The 19,499-nt window shown below is 43.3% G+C and overlaps 1 protein-coding gene across 1 annotated transcript in view; it reads left to right on the forward strand.

The window, feature by feature from the left end:
* The window catches only part of FER1L6 (fer-1 like family member 6), a 289,857-nt gene that overhangs the window by 232,378 nt on the left and 37,980 nt on the right, over positions 1–19,499 (forward strand). Inside the window, exon 34 of the mRNA XM_030218883.1 lies at positions 10,938–11,092. Coding sequence (XP_030074743.1) covers positions 10,938–11,092 — 155 coding nt within the window. The remainder of the gene's footprint in view (positions 1–10,937; positions 11,093–19,499) is intronic.

The raw sequence follows: 19,499 nt of genomic DNA on the forward strand, positions 1-19,499 counted from the left end.
TTCTGGGACACTTCTTCCAATCACCTTCCAGCTTGGGCTAGAACCTTCTTAGCTGCCCCCCCCCCCCCCCTCCCTCTGGGCTCTGGAAGTTCCTTGCTCTAGCCCAGGCTTTCTGGGAGTTGTAGTTTCCTTTCCCCTTTTACTTCTTACAGGGAAATAGCATTTCCTCTAAATCAGAGACAGAGTCCTGCAGCACTCCTCCATGACCCCTTCATGGCAGAATGGGACTTGTACCTGTCACAGCACGTAACTTACAGTATTTTATAAGCTATGTACAAAAGGGCTCTCTCCTATCACGGTAGTAGCTAACAAAAACGGAATGCAGAGCTATTATAATGAGCTAATTACTACACAAATGTGCTAGAAAGGCAATGCACAGCCATTTTCTGACTGGATGCACAGAAGCAAACCCTACCTTCAGTGCTGAAATCTTAACGTGAGGTTTGGAGCTCTCGTTAATGCCTAAATTCAGCAAAGTGCCCATGAACGAGAAGCAAACCGGCAGCCACCGTGACCCTCCTCTGTCTGATTTCTGGTGTTTCTTATCTCCCAAAGTTAGATGTGGAGGGTTGCAGAACTGTGCTGAGGATCCACATGGGAAATGTAGTCTATTAAAATGGTTGCAGCGCTATTGCCAGTGGGTTGATTAAGCTGTGAGCTACAAATATGAACAAAATCACTGCAGCTCGGAACCAGTCACCCCCGGAGCTCCCTGCTCCAGCTGTTCTAGCTAGTATCTCTCAACCAATCACAGTGCATTTAGCTGACACCAGTGTCAGCTAAATGCACTACGATTGGCTGGCAGGCAGGCACTTCAAGGCAGGAGGCAGGCAGGATCAAAGGCTGTAGATGGCTATTATACATGCAGCTTGTCTGCATGTATGAAGCCGTCTGTGGCATACGCAGAGCAGCCACACTTAATGTATGGCTGCTGTGCGCATGCTGAACTGACCGACTGGCTGGAAGGAAATCGCATGCAAATGTGCTAACAGCGAGCAGCTCATTTGCATGCGATTTCCTTCATGCATCCCCGTTGTTTTCCAAATCGGTAAGCAGCAACAGAGGAGTCGGTAAGGGAAGTACATAAGTACATAAGTAATGCCATACTGGGAAAAGACCAAGAATCCATCGAGCCTAGCATCCTGTCCACGACAGCGGCCAATCCAGGCCAAGGGCACCTGGCAAGCTTCCCAAACGTACAAACATTCTATACATGTTATTCCCAGAATTGTGGATTTTTCCCAAGTCCATTTAGTAGCGGGTTATGGACTTGTCCTTTAGGAAACCATCTAACCCCTTTTTAAACTCTGCTAAGCTAACCTCCTTCACAACTTTCTCCGGCAACGAATTCCAGAGTTTAATTATACGTTGGGTGAAGAAAAATTTTCTCCGATTTGTTTTAAATTTACTACACTGTAGTTTCATCGCATGCCCCCTAGTCCTATTATTTTTGGAAAGCGTGAACAGACGCTTCACATCCACCTGTTCCACTCCACTCATTATTTTATATACCTCTATCATGTCTCCCCTCAGCCGTCTCTTCTCCAAGCTGAATAGCCCTAGCCTCCTTAATCTTTCTTCATAGGGAAGGGCTTTAAAGTGTAGTTAGTGCATCTGGCTCTAGGTTTGGGAACCACTGAGCTATGCCCATAAGTGTTAGCCCACCCACACTGCACCCAAACTCCTCCTATATATATAGACATCTCTCAAAAGTGCACTATGTAAGATATACAAATATTTACAGAATAGGGTTTAGGTGGCATTTTGGCATTTACATGCATATGTCAACACAAGTGCATACATGCCATTATTCTAATTATATACATACTTAATCAACAAGTAAATGTTGACTGTCACTTTATCGATTTACCCCTTAATCCCTGTATTCTATATATGGGACCCAAATTTGGGCATGCTTCCAAGATGCATACTAGAGAATGATGCGGGGACAAAGTTTTGTGAAATAGGAAGTTACATCAGAAGGCGGGAGTCAGCGGAGGAGGGAAAGCCCCTGAGCAGTCCTGTGGAAGATCTTCAAGGAAGATGCGAGGGGCGAGGGAGGGAGGTAAGAAGGAGGAAGGAAGGGAAGGAGGAGACGCCGGACCCGTGGTAAGCATGTTTTTTTTTACCATAGGAGCAAGACTTTTTACCGCTCCTGTGGGGCGGTGAAGTTTTGCTCCCACACCCGTGGTAAATACAGCAAAAAGGGTTTTTTTTACCATGGATTTACCAGTGTTTAGTGCAGGTCCCTGTCCCATGTCATTCTCTGATGCATACGCAACTTAGGGCCCTGTTTACAAAGGCGCACTAGTGTTTTTAGCGCGTGATAAAAATTAGTGCACGCTAACCATGTAACCTGTAGGAATATTATGGGCATCTACATGGTTAGCATGCGCTAAAAACACTAGTGTACCTTTGTAAACAGGGCCCTTAATTGGCTAACAAGCAGTTAACAAGTAATAATGGGATGCTAACTATCAATTATTTACATTAATTGGCACCAATTAGGATTTTCATGCATATCTGGCTGCATGCTATTCTATATCACTGTACCTAAATCCCATAGCAGGCAACCCAAAATGGGGCATAATCATGGAAAGGGCATGTGTGAGTCTGCCATAGGTGGTCGGTGACTCAGATGTTTGGGGACGCTAAAGAGGGGTGGGGCTAAGGTGAGGTGGGATGGGATGGGGCGGGGCTGGGCTGGGGCATGATGAGGCAAGTTAAAATCCTTGGGGGTGGGGGGACACCTATATCAGCAGTAAATGGATAGCAGGCCAATTTTGAATACAGAATGAAAGGATCCCTTCACTGTGTCGCTCTGGTGCAGCTGCCACTACCTCTGTTACTGAAAGTAATATTCACACTGAATACACTCCAGAGAATTATGTGCCAAAAAAATATCAAAACAATGCACCAAACTAATACAACATATTAAACAGAATAGGATTTGCAGTATTATGTACAGATACTTTTAACACTTGGCTTCTGGTCAGTCCTAGTCCCACACCACAGTCCAGCATCTTCCAGTTGACCATGGAAACAGAGGTGTTCAGCAACACTGTAAATAGAAATCCTTTTGTTACTAGCAACCATAAAATGATTTACCTATCACTGTTTTTGGTAGGTCACCAAATGACCACCAGGTTTAAGAGCTAGTGGCCTCTAGTTTATCAACCATGTTTAGAATATGCATTTTATTGGTTAGCTATACCTACTGGTTAGAACAGCAGGGTGAGAATCAGGTAAGCCAAGGTTCAAATCCTACTACAACTTGGGCAATTCACTTAACTTTCCATTGTCATAGGTACAAATTCAGGGATCCTTATTAAGGGGTGCTGAAAAATGGCCTGCGGTAGTGTAAACATGTGCTTTGGGCACACACAGAATCATTTTTCAGCGCACCTTTAAAAAGTTCCTTTTAAAATTTTTTTACCGAAAATGGGCATGCGGCAAATTGAAAGATTTGTTAGGAACTAGGCAACATTCTGGGGAAGGGGGAGCCTATTCCGAAAGGATGGGCTCCACCTTAACTAGGGTGGGACCAGGCTGATGGCATGGGCATTTAAAAAGGAGAAAGAGCAGCTTTTAAACTAGAAACGAGGGGAAGGCCGACAGTCGCTCAAAAGCGCATGGTTCGGGATAAGGTATCTTTCAAAGATATCACCAAAACAGGGAAGATAGGGTATCCTGATAGTGAGGTTGCAAAAGTGGATCAGGTGTCCTTAAACAAAAATAAAAAACAGACAAAAGATTGCAAATTAATACTGTCAAGTACTGAGCATGATGTAAATAGGAACAACAAACATAGTTTCAAATGTCTATATGCAAATGCCAGGAGCCTAAGAAATAAGATGGGAGAGTTAGAATATATTGCACTAAATGAAAAATTAGATATAATAGGCATCTCTGAGACCTGGTGGAAGGAGGATAAACAATGGGACACTGCCATACCGGGTACAAATTATATCGTAGTGATAGGGTGGATCAAATTGGTGGAGGGGTAGCATTGTATATTAACGACAGCCTTGAATCAAATAGATTGAAAATTCTGCAGGAAACAAAATACTTCTTGGAATCACTATGGATTGAAATTCCATGTGTAAAGGGGAAAAGGATAGTGACAGGAGTGTACTACCGTCCGACTGACCAGGATGAACGGATGGATACAGAAATGTTAAAGGAAATTAGGTACGCAAACAAATTGGGCAACACAGTAATAATGGGTGATTTCAATTACCCCGATATTGACTGGGTAAGTGTAACATCGGGGCACAGTAGGGTGGTAAAATTCCTTGTTGAAATCAAGGACAGCTTTATGAAGCAGCTGGTACAGGAGCCGGCGAGAGAAGGAAAAATGCTAGACCTAGTCCTTAGTGGAGCGCATGATCTGGTGCGGGAGGTAATGGTGCTGGGGCCGCTTGATAACAGTGATCATAATGTGATCGGATTTGATATTAGCTTTGAAGTACCGTATTTTTCGGACTATAAGACGCACTTTTTCCCCAAAAATTTGGGAGGAAAATGGCGGGTGCGTCTTATAGTCCGAAGATAGATTTGGCTGGCTGGCTGGCTGGCTGGCTGGCCGCCCGCCCTCCGAGTTCGGGATCGCCCTCCCCCCTGCCCTGTCACCACTTCTCCCTACTCACGTCACGCGATATTCCCTGGTGGTCTAGTGATGTCGGGGCAGGAAAGAGCCCCCTCTTTCCTGCCCAGCGCGCTGCTCTCCATCCTCCTGTATACAGCCTGACGGTCTCGGCGAGATTCAAAATGGCCGCCAAGAATTGAAGTCTCGGCGGCCATTTTGAATCTCGCCGAGACCGTCAGGCTGTATACAGGAGGATGGAGAGCAGCGCGCTGGGCAGGAAAGAGGGGGCTCTTTCCTGCCCCGACGTCACTAGACCACCAGGGAAGATCGCGTGACGTGAGTAGGGAGAAGTGGTGACAGGGCCGAGGGGAGGGCGATCCCGAACTCGGACAAGATGCACCGGAGCACCTAGGTTTTAGAGGAGGGAAAAGGGAAAATTTTTTTTTCCTATTTCCCTCCTCTAAAACCTAGGTGCGTCTTATGGTCCGGTGCGTCTTATAGTCCGAAAAATATGGTAAGTATACATAGGAAATCAAATATGTTAGCGTTTAACTTTTAAAAAGGAGACTATGATAAAATGAGAAGAACGGTGAAAAAAAACTTAGTGGAGCGGCTGCGAGTGTCAAAAATTTACACCAGGCTTGGATGCTGTTCAAAAACACCATCCTGGTAGCCCAGGCCAAATATATTCCGCGTATTAAAAAAGAAGGACGGAAGACCAAACAACAGCCGTCATAGTTAAAAAGTGAGGAGAAGGAAGCTATTAGAGCTAAAAGAAAATCCTTCAGAAAATGGAAGAAGGAACCAACTGAAAATAATAAGAAACAGCATAAGGAATGTCAAGTCAAATGCAAAGCACTGATAAGGAAGGCTAAGAGGGACTTCAAAAAAAAAGATTGCGTTGGAGGCCAAAACATATAGTAAAAATGTTTTTTAGGTATATTAAAAGCAGGAAGCCGGAAAAAAAATTAGTTGGACCACTAGATGACCGAGGGGTAAAAGGGCCAATCAGAGAAGACAAAGCCGTAGCGGAGAGATGAAATGAATTCTTCGCTTCGGTCTTCACCGAGGAAGATTTGGGTGGGATACCGGTGCCAGAAATGGTATTCGAAGCTGACGAGTCGGAGAAACTTAATGAATTCTCTGTAAACCTGGAGGATGTAATGGGGCAGTTCTTCTACAAATTGAAAAGCAGCAAAAATCCTGGACTTGATGGTATTCATCCCAGAGTACTGATAGAACTGAAAAATGAACTTGCAGAGTTATTGTTAGTAATATGTAATTTATCCTTAAAATCGAGTGTGGTACTGGAAGATTGGAGGATGGCCAATGTAACTCCGATTTTTAAAAAAGGTTCCAGAGGAGTTCCGGGAAATTATAGACTGGTGAGTCTAACGTCGGTGCCGGGCAAAATGGTAGAGACTATTATAAAGAACAAAATTACAGAGCATATTCAAAAGCATGGATTAATGAGTCAAAGTCAACATGGATTTAGTGAAGGGAAATCTTGCCTCACCAATCTATTATATTTCTTTGAAGGGGTGAACAAACGTGTGAGCTGGTTGATATTGTGTATCTGGATTTTCAGAAGGTATTTGACAAAGTACCTCATGAAAGACTCCAGAGGAAATTGAAGAGTCATGGGATAGGAGGTTGTGTTCTATTGTGGATTAAATACTGGTTAAAAGAAAACAGAGAGTAGGGTTAAATGGTCAGTATTCTCAATGGAGTTAGTGGGGTTCCCCAGGGGTCTGTGCTGGGACCGCTTCTTTTTAACATACTTATAAATGACCTACAGATGGGAGTAACTAGTGAGGTAATTAAATTTGCTGATGACAAAGTTATTCAAGGTTGTTTAATCGCGGGCGGACTGTGAAAAATTACAAGAGGACCTTACGAGACTGGGAGAGTGGGCATCTAAATGGCAGATGACGTTTAATGTGAGCAAGGGCAAAATGATGCATGTGGGAATGAGGAACCCGAATTATAGCTACGACATGCAAGGTTCCACGTTAGGAGTCACAGACCAAGAAAGGGATCTAGGTGTCGTCGTTGATGATATGTTGAAACCTTCTGCTCAGTGTGCTGCTGCACCTAAGAAAGCAAATAGAATGTTAGATATTATTAGGAAAGGAATGGAAAACAAAAATGAGGGTGTTATAATGCCTTTGTATCGCACCATGGTGCGACCGCACCTCGAATATTGTGTTCAATTCTGGTCGTCGTATCTCAAAAAAGATATAGTGGAATTAGAAAAGGTGCAGAGAAGGGCGATGAAAATGATAAAGGGGAATGGACGACTTTCTTATGAGGAAAGGCTAAAGCGGCTAGAGTTCTTCAGCTTGGAGAAAAGGCAGCTGAGGGGAGATATGATAGAGGTCTATAAAATAATGAGTGGAGTGGAACGGGTAGATATGAAGCATCTGTTTACGCTTTACAAAAGTACTAGGACTAGGGGACATGCGATGAAGCTACAATGTAGTAAATTTAAAACGAATCTGAGAAACTTTTTCTTCACTCAACGTGTAATTAAACTCTGGAATTCGTTGCCAGAGAATGTGGTAAAGGCGGTTAGCTTAGTGGAGTTTAAAAAATGTTTGGACGGCTTCCTAAAGAAAAAGTCCATAGACCATTATTAAATGGACTTGGGGAAAATGCACTATTTCTGGGATAAGCAGTATAGAATGTTTTGTACTTTTTTGGGATCTTGCCAGGCATTTGTGACCTGGATTGGCCACTGTTGGAAACAGGATGTTGGGCTTGATGGACCTTTGGTCTTTCCCAGTATGGCAATACTTATGTACTTATTTTTAATTTTTAGGGAAATTTCCTCTTTTTCTTTTATGTGCCTATGACCAACACACCTACTCACATAATGAAAGAAACCATCTCTAGCTTATTAGACAGTCTGGACACATTGCAGTGCGAAAGAGAGAGAAAGGCATTTCTGATCCCTTCTCTGTTCCCTGCTGGTTGAATCTGTGAAAGGAATTTTGTTCATGCAGCACAACTTTAAGCATATGTCATGCAAAGACTTTCACACATCTCAGAAGCCAGCCAAAGGGATATGCACTCTTATGATAAGTACGCTTAGGCTGAGACTCAGTCGAACTCAAATCCAGAAGTTCTTGAAAAGTAGAATGCCTACTGCTGTACTGTAATTAATCATGTTTTGATGTGTGTTCATTAACTATAATTAAATATTTCTTTAGCAAAGGTAGCAACCATTTTTATTTTTTTGTTCTCTTTTTTGTCTCCACAAATATGGTAACCCTAAAAAAAAGTGCATGCTGGGTTATAGAATAATGGGCCTCCATGCTCAACATAGGTGCAGGTGAATTTTCGAAAGAGAAGGATGCCCATCTTCCGACACAAATCGGGAGATGGGCGTCCTTCTCTCAGGGTCACCCAAATTGGCATAATGGAAAGCTGATTTTGGGCATCCTCAACTGCTTTCCATCGCGGCGACGACCAAAATTCACGGGGGCATGGCACCATACCGAAGGCGGGACTGGGGCGTGATTTAGAGATGGGCGTCCTCAGCCGATAATGGAAAAAAGAAGGGCGTCCATGATGAGCATTTGGCTGACTTTACTTGGTCCATTTTTTTTCACGACCTAGCCTCGAAAAGGTGCCTGAACTGACCAGATGACCACCGGAGGGAATCGGGGATGACCTCCCCTTACTCCCCCAGTACTCACCAACCCCCTCCCACCCCGAAAAAAAAATTTTAACATTTTTTTCCAGCCTCTATGCCAGCCTCAAATGTCATACCCAGCTCCATCACAGCAGTATGCAGGTCCGTGGAGCAGTTTTTAGTGGGTGCAGTGCACTTCAGGCAGGTGGACCCAGGCCCATCCCCCCTACCTGTTACACTTGTGGTGGTAAATGTTGAGCCCTTCAAACACCCCCAAAACCCACTGTACCCACAGTGGAGTGGAGGAGTGGCCTAGTGGTTAGGGTGGTGGACTTTGGTCCTGAGGAACTGAGTTCAATTCCCGGCACAGGCAGCTCCTTGTGACTCTGGGCAAGTCACTTAACCCTCCATTGCCCACCGCATTGAGCCTGCCATGAGTGGGAAAGTGCGGGGTACAAATGTAACAAAAATAAATGTAGGTGCCCCCCTTCACCCCTTAGGGCTATGGTAGTGGTGTACAGTTGTGGGGAGTAGGTTTTGGGTGGGGGGTTGGAGGGCTCAGCACCAAAGGTAAGGGAGCTATGCAGCTGGGAGCAATTTGTCCACTGCAGTACTCCCTAGGGTGCCTGGTTGGTGTCCTGGCATGTGAGGGGGACCAGTGCATTATGAATGGTGGCTCCTCCCATGACCAAATAGCTTGGATTTGGTCATTTATTAGAAGGGCGTCGACCTAAATTTCATGATTTGGGCATCCGCGACCGTATTATCGAAACGAAAGATGGACGCCCATCTTGTTTCGATAATATGGGTTGCCCCGCCCCTTTACGGGGCCGTCCTGCGAGGACGCCCTCATGACAACTTGGGCGCCCTGTTTGATTATGCCCCTCTAGGTCTCAGCAGGCATAAGTCTTGAGCCCAGAGTAGGGCGTGGAAATTGGCACTAAGCACTATTCTATAAAGGGTGTGTGCTCTTTATAGAACAGCACTTAGCACTGACCTTTTCCAACGCCCATTTTTGAGAGCCGTTTATAGAATTTCCCCTTAAATATGTAACTGAAGTGAAAGCAGTTACAGGACTAGATTCTATATATGGCACCTGAAAAATCGGCGCGGAAAATATTTCTACCTAGGCGTATTCTGTAGCCGTGCCTAGATTTAGGCATGGTTTATAAAATACAGCTAGCAGCCACGCCTGTGCCTAATTCTAGGTGCATCCGTTGACGCCAAGTAAAACTTGGTGTAAATACCAGTGCCTAAATTAGACGTGGAGCAGGTGTATTCTATAACCATGCGTGTAGATTTTCGAAACGCCCATGGCCCACCCATTCCAATGCCACCTTAAAGAATACACTTTATGAGTTGCACATGTAAATTCTAATTGCATCCAATTAGTGTCAATAATTGCTTGTTAAGTGGCAGTTGTCGAATTGTGTGTGCAAATCCAGAATATGACTAGATTCACATGCACAATTTTGGTTGCGCTATATAGGATCTGGGGGAAAGTATCTTCCCAAGGACACAAGAAATCTTAGTTAGAGAGGTGGGAATTTAAACTCTGATTTCAATGGTTCTCAAGCAATTGCTGTAATCATTGAGCCATTCCTCATCCTTATGTGTTCAGATCACGCTAATTCTTTTTTTTAAGAGTGAGAAAGGGGTTAAGAACTCTTAAGAAAAGCTTTTGTGTGAATCTGAAAATATATCTTGCTCAAAAAAGATATAAAGGAATTGGAGAAGATGCAGAGAAGGGCGACAAAAATGATAAAAGGGATGGGATAACTACCCTATGAGGAGAGGTTAAGACGGCTAGGACTCTTTAGCCTGGAGAAAAGGCAGCTGAGGGGTGATATGATAGACGTCTACAAAATAATGAGTGGGGTAGAGCGGACAGATGTGAAGCATTTGTTTACACTTTCTAACAATAATAGAACCAGGGGACATAAGATGAAATTAGAATGTGGTAGGTTTAAAACAAATCGAGGAAAGTTTTTCTTTACTCAGCACGTGGTTAGACTCTGAAACTCATTGACGGAGAAGGTAGTGACGGCAGCTGGCCTTGCTGAGTTTAAAGGGGGGTCTGGACAGATTCCTGAAGGAAAAGTCCATTGATCATTATTAAATTTTGGGTTTTTGCCAGGTTCTTGGGGCCTGGATTGGCCGCTGTCGGAGACAGAGTGCTGGGCTTGATGGACCTTTGGTCTTTTCCCAGCGTGGAAGTGCTTATGTACTTATGTACTTTTTCTACATCTTTTATTCTGTTGCAAGATATTTGCATTTTTTACAGATATTACTGTATAATGCTAGTGCCAAAAATATCTTATCCTATTTCATTTCAAGATCTCAGAATCCAGAACTTAGTGATAGGTTGTCATGTTTAAATTAAATGTATTTAATGACATGCTGAAAAGGGGTTCTGCTGGGCTGGTGTTAGACATTCAGGGGCCCATGGCAGAAACCAAGGAGGGGGCCCAAAATCGGGCCTTCAGCCTATGCCTCCTTTAGCTTGAGGCAGATTTGGGGCCCCTCAATGGTATGGGGGCCCAGGGTAATTGTATGAACCATGTGTGGTATATCAAATGCTCGGAAATAAATAAATAACCTCTGACTAGAACTGAGAATCAAGATGCTTTGTTATCACTGAATCTCCAACAAACAGGTAAACTGTACCAAAATTAAACCCTTCTTTTCTGGTTCATGTTCCCTCACTTTCAGAGAAGGATATAATGCCTGGCATGATGCTACAAAACCCACAGAGATCCTGACCAAGCTGTGCAAGGACAATAAAATTGATGGGCCCATCTTACGACCTGGTCAAATTCAAATCGGAGGCAAAGTCTTCACGGGACAAACTGTATTTAACGAAGAAGGTAACGTAGAATAATTTGCATACACCAAAACACCATCACTGGACACAGCCTTAGGTGCAGCTTATTATACTTTATCTCTCCCCCCACCCCTATTTAAATGTAGTGAGGAATAAGAGGGGTAGTTTTTAAATATCCATCTACTTTTAGGTGCTAAGAACACACACAAATGCTGGTATTTTAGTCATTCATGAGCATATTAATCACATCTTATAAAATACTAGTGTCCAATGGTGTTACTAATTTGTTCACCACCCGGGGTGGGTGGTTGCTGCGCCCCCCCAGTGCACCCCCCCCCCCAAGTTCACAAGTGAAAGGAAGGGATACACATGGGGTTACCATATGGCTCCAGAAAAAAGAGGACACATTGATCCAGTCTGGGTTTTGCTTCCATTGAAAGCAATGGAAGTAAAACCTAGACTGGCTCAATCTGTCCTCCTTTTTCTGGAGCCATATGGTAACCCATCATCATACACAACTGAAGTTTCACCTTGGGCCTCCACTTATACCCTTTCACTGACCCTTCTTCTTCTGTTCATACATGAGTTTCCTTTTCATACGGGAAGACACTGCCCCCAGACTGATCGCAGTCAGATTTTAGGGTACTCAACCCAGCTCTTCCATCAGACCACAGGTGAGGTACAGAGTGAGATGGATTGAAGGCAGACTGGGGAGGGAGGGTGAGAGACAGAAAGTGAGAAGGGGTGAAGGCACAGTGGAGGTATGAACAAAAAAGGGGGTGTAAGTGGCCACAATAAGTCTGTTCCAGGATATAATCAATAAAACTTTTATTCACAAGTGCAGAGTCTCAAAATGAGTTCACATATGGAAAACGCAACCTGTGTTTGCAAGTGCACAGTCTCAACATGTAATAAGCCTTTTGTTGTTCATTCCTGCTTGTCCTGGTTTTCTTTCCTTTTTTAAGACTGGCACCATAGAGGTGATAGGAGTGATACTAAAAATTGTCCACCTTGGTCAGCAAAAAATCATCAGCTAGTCCTGCAAACAACTATTCTGCATTTGAATGAGTCACAGCCCCTTCCCCATCCTCCACCACTACACAAGCCATTTTGTAAATTAGCTAAAAGAACAAATGATGGGCTCTTATTTTACAGTGTTTATCAGAACTAAATTTTCCTAAAAGCCTCTCTTTGGTTAGATTTACATGGTGACTGCATTGTTTGATAAAGAGGCTATTGCATTCTGTTACTCATGCAGCTTGCAGGGATGAAAGAAGACTATTGATTTCTGCATAATGAAATTTAAAAGCAATAAATTCTAAGAACTTATTTTTTCAATGTTATGCATTAAAGACCAGACTTAAGTTCCAAGAAACGCAATGCAAAAAATGTAAAAAAAAAAAAAAATTTGCAAGTCACTAAGTAGTAGCATAGACCATATTTTCAGATAAGGACCTGTCTGCTTTATCCCTGCCTGTACTGCACTCATTGAAGCCAACTCCTAGCTCTTGTTCATACAGGCTTGATTGCATTAACTGTTGACTGCCATGTGTTAGCCCACCTTAATACGGAGAGGCAAAGATTAACAAAAATATATGTAAGTTGATACCTTTTGATTGGACTGAATGAATGCATTTCTGGACTAGTTTTGGCCTTAGGTCAGAACAGAATAAGCAAAAGATGGCTTTATCAGAACGTTCTGTATATTTTTTGAATATGCATCATTCCAGTGCAGAAAGAACTCTGGTGATCACGTGTTTTTGTGAAGATGATAAATAAGGATTTGGGTAGGGAGCTATGGAGTTCTTATTTTAAAATACCTATAGCCCTGGCTGTGATTGCACTCTGTTTTATTATTAACTTGTCATTTCTCTTTGATTGTTTTTGAGCAAATCCATATGTTCTGTTAGTCACAATGGTACTATTTGGGATGGTTCAATAAAGATTAAAAGATGATATTTACCAGAAAATAGATGTGAATCATGGAAAGCGTTACCTAATAAGTACATAAGTATTGCCATACTGGGACAGACCGCGGGTCCATCAAGCCCAGCATCCTGCTTCCAACAGTGGCCAATTCAGGTCACAAGTACCTGGCAAGATCTCAAAACAGTAGAATATATTTTATGCTGCTTATCCTAGAAATAAGCAGTGGATTTTCCCCAAGTCTATTTTAATAATGGTCTATGGACTTTTCTTACAGGAAGTCATCCAAACATTTTTTAAACCCCACTAAGCTGACTGCTTTTACTACATTCTCTGGCAACAAATTCCAGAGTTTAATTACACATTGAGTGAAGAAATATTTTCTCTGATTCATTTTAAATTTACTACTTTGCAGCTTCATTGCGTGCCCCCTAGTCCTAGTATTTTTGGAAAGAGTAAACAAGCGATTCACATCTACCTGTTCTATTCCACTCATTATTGTATAAACCTCTATCATATCTCCCCTTTATCATGTTCATCACCCTTTTCTGTACCTTTTCTAATTCCACTATACCTTTTTTGAGATGCGGTGACCAGAATTGAACACAATATTTGAGGTGAGTCGCACCATAGAGCGATACAAAGGCATTATAACATACTCATTTTTGTTTTCCATTTCTTTCATAATAATACCTAACATTCTATTTGCTTTCTTAGCTGCTGCAGCACACTGAGCAGAAGGTTTCAACATATCATCAACGACAACACCTAGATCCCTTTCCTGGTCGGTGACTCCTAACATGGAACCTTGCATGACGTAGCTATAATTCGGGTTCCTCTTTCCCACATTAATCACTTTGCACTTGCTCACATAACGTCATCTGCCATTTAGACGCCCAGTCTCCCAGTCTCCCAGTCTCATAAGGTCCTCTTGTAGATTTTCACAATCCTGTTGTGATTTAACAACTTTGAATAACTTTGTATCGTAAGCAAATTTAATTACCTTAATAGTTACTCCCATCTCTAGATCAATTATAAATATGTTTTTAAAAAAAGCAGTGGTCCCAGCACAGACCCCTGGGGAACCTCACTATCTACCCTTCTCCTTTGAGAATACTGACCATTTAACCCTACTCTCTGTTTTCTATCTTTTTAACCAGTTTTTAATCCACAATAGGACACTACTTCCTATCCCATGACCAGGGCTTTTTTTGAGGGGTTATTTGGGGGTACTGAGTACCAGCACCTTTTCCATTGTCTGCTAAAATTGACCCATGGACTCCAAGTTTTAATGAAAGAGCTCAGGCTTTACACACCAATTCTGCCTTGTCATAGATTCTGTGACCAGTTGCAGGGGGTCTGGCTATTATGGGGTGGGACCCTCAGTGATCACCCTACCCCTGAAGAGTGGCCAAATGCACTGCCCATGACTCTGCAATTTCCTCTGGAGTCTTTCATGAGGTACTTTGTCAAATGCCTTTTGAAAATCCAGATACACAATATCGATCATCTCACCTTTATCCACATGTGTGTTCACCCCTTCAGACAAATGTAATGGTGAGGCAAGATTTCCCTTCACTAATCCATGTTGGCTTTGTCTTATTAATCCATGCTTTTGAATATGCTCTGTAATTGTTTTCTTTATAATAGCCTCTACCATTTTGCCCGGCACCAACATCAGGCTCACTGGTCTATAATTTCCCAAATCTCATCGGCATTACGTTGGCTACCCTCTAATCTTCTGGTACCATACTTTATTTTAAAGATAAATTACATATTACTAACAATAGTTCTACAACTTCATTTTTCAATTCTATCGGTACTTAGGGATGAATACAGTCCGGTCCAGAATATTTGCTACTAGTAAAAAAGGCCCGTTTCCGAAACCAATGAAACGGGCATGTGGTTTTTTTTGTGTGTATATGTGTCACAGAGTTACATAAGTACATAAGTAATGCCATACTGGGAAAAGACCAAGGGTCCATCGAGCCCAGCATCCTGTCCACGACAGCGGCCAATCCAGGCCAAGGGCACCTGGCAAGCTTCCCAAACGTACAAACATTCTATACATGTTATTCCTGGAATTTTGGATTTTTCCAAGTCCGTTTAGTAGCGGTTTATGGACTTGTCCTTTAGGAAACCGTCCAACCCCTTTTTAAACTCTGCTAAGCTAACCGCCTTCACCACTTTCTCCGGCAACGAATTCCTTCAATTATTTTGTGTGTGTGTGTGTGAGTGTGTGAGGGTGGGGTGTGTGTGCAGGTTGTTGATGTGTGTCCTTTTTTTGTTGTTTTGTTTTTTTGCTTGGGGGGTTGGGGGATGTGCTGTGCTATGCTGGCAAAGTGGGATGGATTGGTGTGTGGCTTTGAGGGTGTGTGTCTGTTGTATTGTGTGTGTGTGGTTTTGTCTGTCAAGGAGGTTTGTGGAGGGGGATCTTTCTGTTGGTGAAATGTAAATGTGGTTGTAGGGGGGTCAGCCTTTGCTGAGTGGTGGATTGTTTTTTCTGTTGTTTTTTTTTTTTGTGTGTTGTGCTGAGGCAGCAGTGTTGTTTTAGATGGGCGGAAGGTAGAGGAGCACGTTCTTGGTCTGTCGGTATTTTTTGGCCATTTCAGGGCTGCTGTAGGGGAACACTGGAAGAGAAATGTGCTGTGGGAAGCAGCGCCATCTTTTTCCGTTGGGCTGGGGTTCTGGGCATCCTGGAGGTGGGAGACGGCTTGCCTGAGGACTGGGATGGTTGTTTTAAGTTGGCGGAAGGGAGAGGAGCACGGTCTCGGGCCATTGGGTGGTGATCCGGTATGTTCGGTCCATTTCAGGCCGGCTGCAGGGGAATTCTGGAACATGCGCTGCGGGAAGCTGCGCCGTCTTTTTCCGGGTGCTCGGGGAATCCCCGAGGTGGGAGACGGCTTGCCTGAGGCTGGGGATGGTTGGGCACAGCCACTTTGGCAAAAGGGGAAGAGGAAGGGGGTGGGGAGTTACCTGTAGTTGCGTGAGAAAACAGGTATTCTTTGTTTTGTATTATTAGTTTGCATTTCTGTTGAAGAAAGAGTGGATGCCTTTTGAATGATGGAGGTGGTGCGTCAGTGTGCGGTTGTTTCGTTAGTTTGGCAGCCAGTCTCCAGCGATTCCTAGGCAGGGAAGGAGTAGGGAAACACACTCCGCGTGTTTCCCTACTCCTTCCCCTTCCTTGGTCGCTGTTTGCTGCTGGCTGGGTCGTGGGTAATCCTTCCAGCTGGGCCGCAGCTTGTCCTGTTCGCCCATGTCCCAGATGGTGACGGGCACATTGTTTTCCTGCTCCTCTGACTCCATGTCAAGCGATCCTAAATATAGTCTTTGCTATGGGCCCTCTGGCACTCTTCAGTACTGGCATTAGGCATTTAAAAATTCCCCCCCCCCCCCCCCCGGTCTATTTTTGCACATACCCACAGCAGGAATATTCTTCTCTCGTTCCAGCGGTGGTTCTGTGCTCTCCGTGCTGCACAGATAATGAGCCATTCTGCTGGGGAATGCTCCTCCCTTATTGTCATGTAGTTTCCTCTGATTGGTCCATCTTACATTGCCTAGTGTTGCCTGGGAACGGTGTTGTGATGGTCCTTTGTGTTTCAGAATGTTGAGGGTGTTTTTTCTGATTGGTCCGTCATGCGAGGGCGGGGCAGAGAGACATGGTCAGTGTTCTGGCTTCACCACCATGAATCCATGAACCCTTCAGGGAGTGACTGAGAGGCTCATTTTCAAAGCACTTAGCCTCCCAAAGTTCCATAGAAACCTATGGAACTTAGCCTCCCAAAGTGCTTTGAAAATATGCCTCAGAGTGACTTCAGAACGTTGTCTTCAGAATGTTGAGGGTGAGTTTTATTATAGTAGATTCTTCAATTTGTCAAATTGCGCTGTTACATCCTCCAGGTTTATAGAGATTTCATTCAGTTTCTCCGACTCATCATCTTTGAATGCCATTTCTGGCACCAGTATCTCTCCCAAATCTTCCACGGTGAAAACCGAAGCAAAGAATTAATTTAATCTCTCCGCTATGGCTTTGTCTTCCCTGATTGCCCCTTTTACCCCTCTGTCATCTAGCAGTTCAGTCGATTCCTTTGCCAGCTTCTTGCTTTTAATATACCTAAAAAAATGTTTACTGTGTATTTTTGCCTCCAACACAATCTTTTTTTCAAAGTCCCTCTTTGCCTTCCTTATCAGCGCTTTGCATTTGACTTGACATTCCTTATGCTGTTTCTTATTATTTTCAGTCGGTTCCTTCTTCCATTTTCTGAAGGATTTTCTTTTAGCTCTAATAGCTTCCTTCACCTCACTTTTTAACCACACCAGCTGTCTGGTCTTCCTTCCTCCTTTTTTAATACACAAAATATATTTGGCCTGGGCTTCCAGGATGGTATTTTTGAACAACATCCACGCCTGATGTAAGTTTTTGACCTTCACAGCTGCCCTTCTAAGTTTTGTTTTCACCGTTCTTCTCAATTCATCACAGTCTCCTTTTTGAAAGTTAAATGCTAACATATTGGATTTCCTGTGTACTTACTCCATAGCCGATATCAAATCTGATCATATTATGATCACTGTTATCAAGTAGCCCCATCACCATTACTCCTGCACCAGATCATGTGCTCCACTAAGGATTAGGTCTAGAATTTTTCCTTCTCTTGTTGGCTCCTTTACCAGCTGCTCCATAAAGCAGTCCTTGATTTTCTCAAGGAATTTTACCTCATTAGCATGCCCTGATGTTAAATTTACCCAGTCAATATTGAGCTAATTGAAATCACCCATTATTAATGTGTTGCCCAGTTTGTTAGTCTCCCTAATTTCTGATAACATTTCTATATTTGTCTGTTCATCCTGGCTAGGTGGATGGTAGTGCACTCCTATCACTATCCTTTTCCCCTTTACACATGGAATTTCAATCCATAGGGGTTCCAAGATGTGTTTTGTTTCCTCCAAAATTTTCAATCTATTTGATTCAAGGCCCTCTTAACATTCAATGCTACCCCTCCACCAATTCAATCCACCCTGTCACTATGATACAATTTGTACCCTGGTATGACAGTGTCCCACTGGTTATCCTCCTTCCAGGTCTCCCACTAAGATCCATTCCTTCCCCTGCATCCCCACAATTATCTCCTTCTCTCCACCCGTACCCGCAGGAGTCAACGCTATTATTTACTTGTTCGTATCCCTCTGTTTCCTCCCAACCTCAACAGCCTTCTGTGGTTTTTGGATGGTATTCACTATTTAACCAATGAGTGTTCTAAGCCTCAGTCAAGTGTTCCAGCTGCCTCTCTGGGCATTCCAAGCCTCATTCTGGCACTCCAACTGCCAATCTCTGTATGTTCCGAGCCTCATTCTGGTGCTCCAGTTGCCTCTCAGTGCATTCCATGCTTCATTCTGGAGTCACCAGAGTTGTATTTATTTAATGAGATTTATTTACCACCTTTATGAAGAGATTCACCCAAGGCAGTAGTGTACAGCAGGTACAGTTTAACATAAAACTTTTGACTACACTAACGTTTGACTACACTCCTGCAGGAATGCCATGGCAACTTCTTCCATTCCCACAGAAATCCTGTGGTAACTTCTTCCATTCCCACAGAAATTCTGTGGCCATTTCTTCCATCCCCGCGGAAATCCCGTGGGTTTCATGGGATTCCCACAATCCCCATTTCTGTGCAGCTCTCTAATAACAGTACACACTCTAGCATATTATGCTACTTACCATGTCAACACAACACATTAAACATCTTAATAGAGAGCACAGGGGGTGAGCTGAGGTGAAACATGTAGACAGATTATAAGATATAGAGTACTAGGAGTTTAGATAGAAGAGAAGCATGCCTAACAAGGAAAAAATTGCACATAGAGTCATTAACTCTCTGATTCTATATATGGTGCTCAAAATTGTGTGTCCAATTTGATTGAGTAATGGCATTAATTGGCAACAATTTGGATTTATGTGTGCATCTTGCTAAGTGCTATTCTATAAAGATGCACATGTAAATCCACATATCCCCATCATTCTGCTAAGCTTAACCTGTTTTCTCTGTACTACACGTTGTGATCTTACTACTATGTAAGCCGCATTGAACCTGCTATGTGTGGGGAAAGTGCGGGGTACAAATGTAACAAATAAATAAATAAATCTTTTAGGGGGTTCTTGTACAAAGGAATATATGGGCATCTCTAGCATTTAGCGTATGCTTATTTTTAGCACGCACTAAAGATGCTACCGCGCCTTTGTAAAAAGGGCCCTTAGTGCGCAACTGAAAAAGGAGCGTGGCCATGAGAGGGACATGGGCGAGTCAGGGGCATTCACTAAAAATGCGCGCAGTAGTACAGAATTCAGAGAATCCATGCCTAATTTACACACAAGGATTTACACCAGGTTTCAGTTGGGGTGTAAATCTTTGCACCATAAGTTAGGCATGGATTTCGGTGTTACACATTATTCTATTAATGGCGCCCAACTCAGAGCATCATTTATAGATTAGCACTCACTCGCTTTTTGTCTGGCGCCCAAATTT

The sequence above is a fragment of the Microcaecilia unicolor genome, chromosome 1, assembly GCF_901765095.1.
Source record: "Microcaecilia unicolor chromosome 1, aMicUni1.1, whole genome shotgun sequence".
Classification (NCBI taxonomy): domain Eukaryota; kingdom Metazoa; phylum Chordata; class Amphibia; order Gymnophiona; family Siphonopidae; genus Microcaecilia; species Microcaecilia unicolor.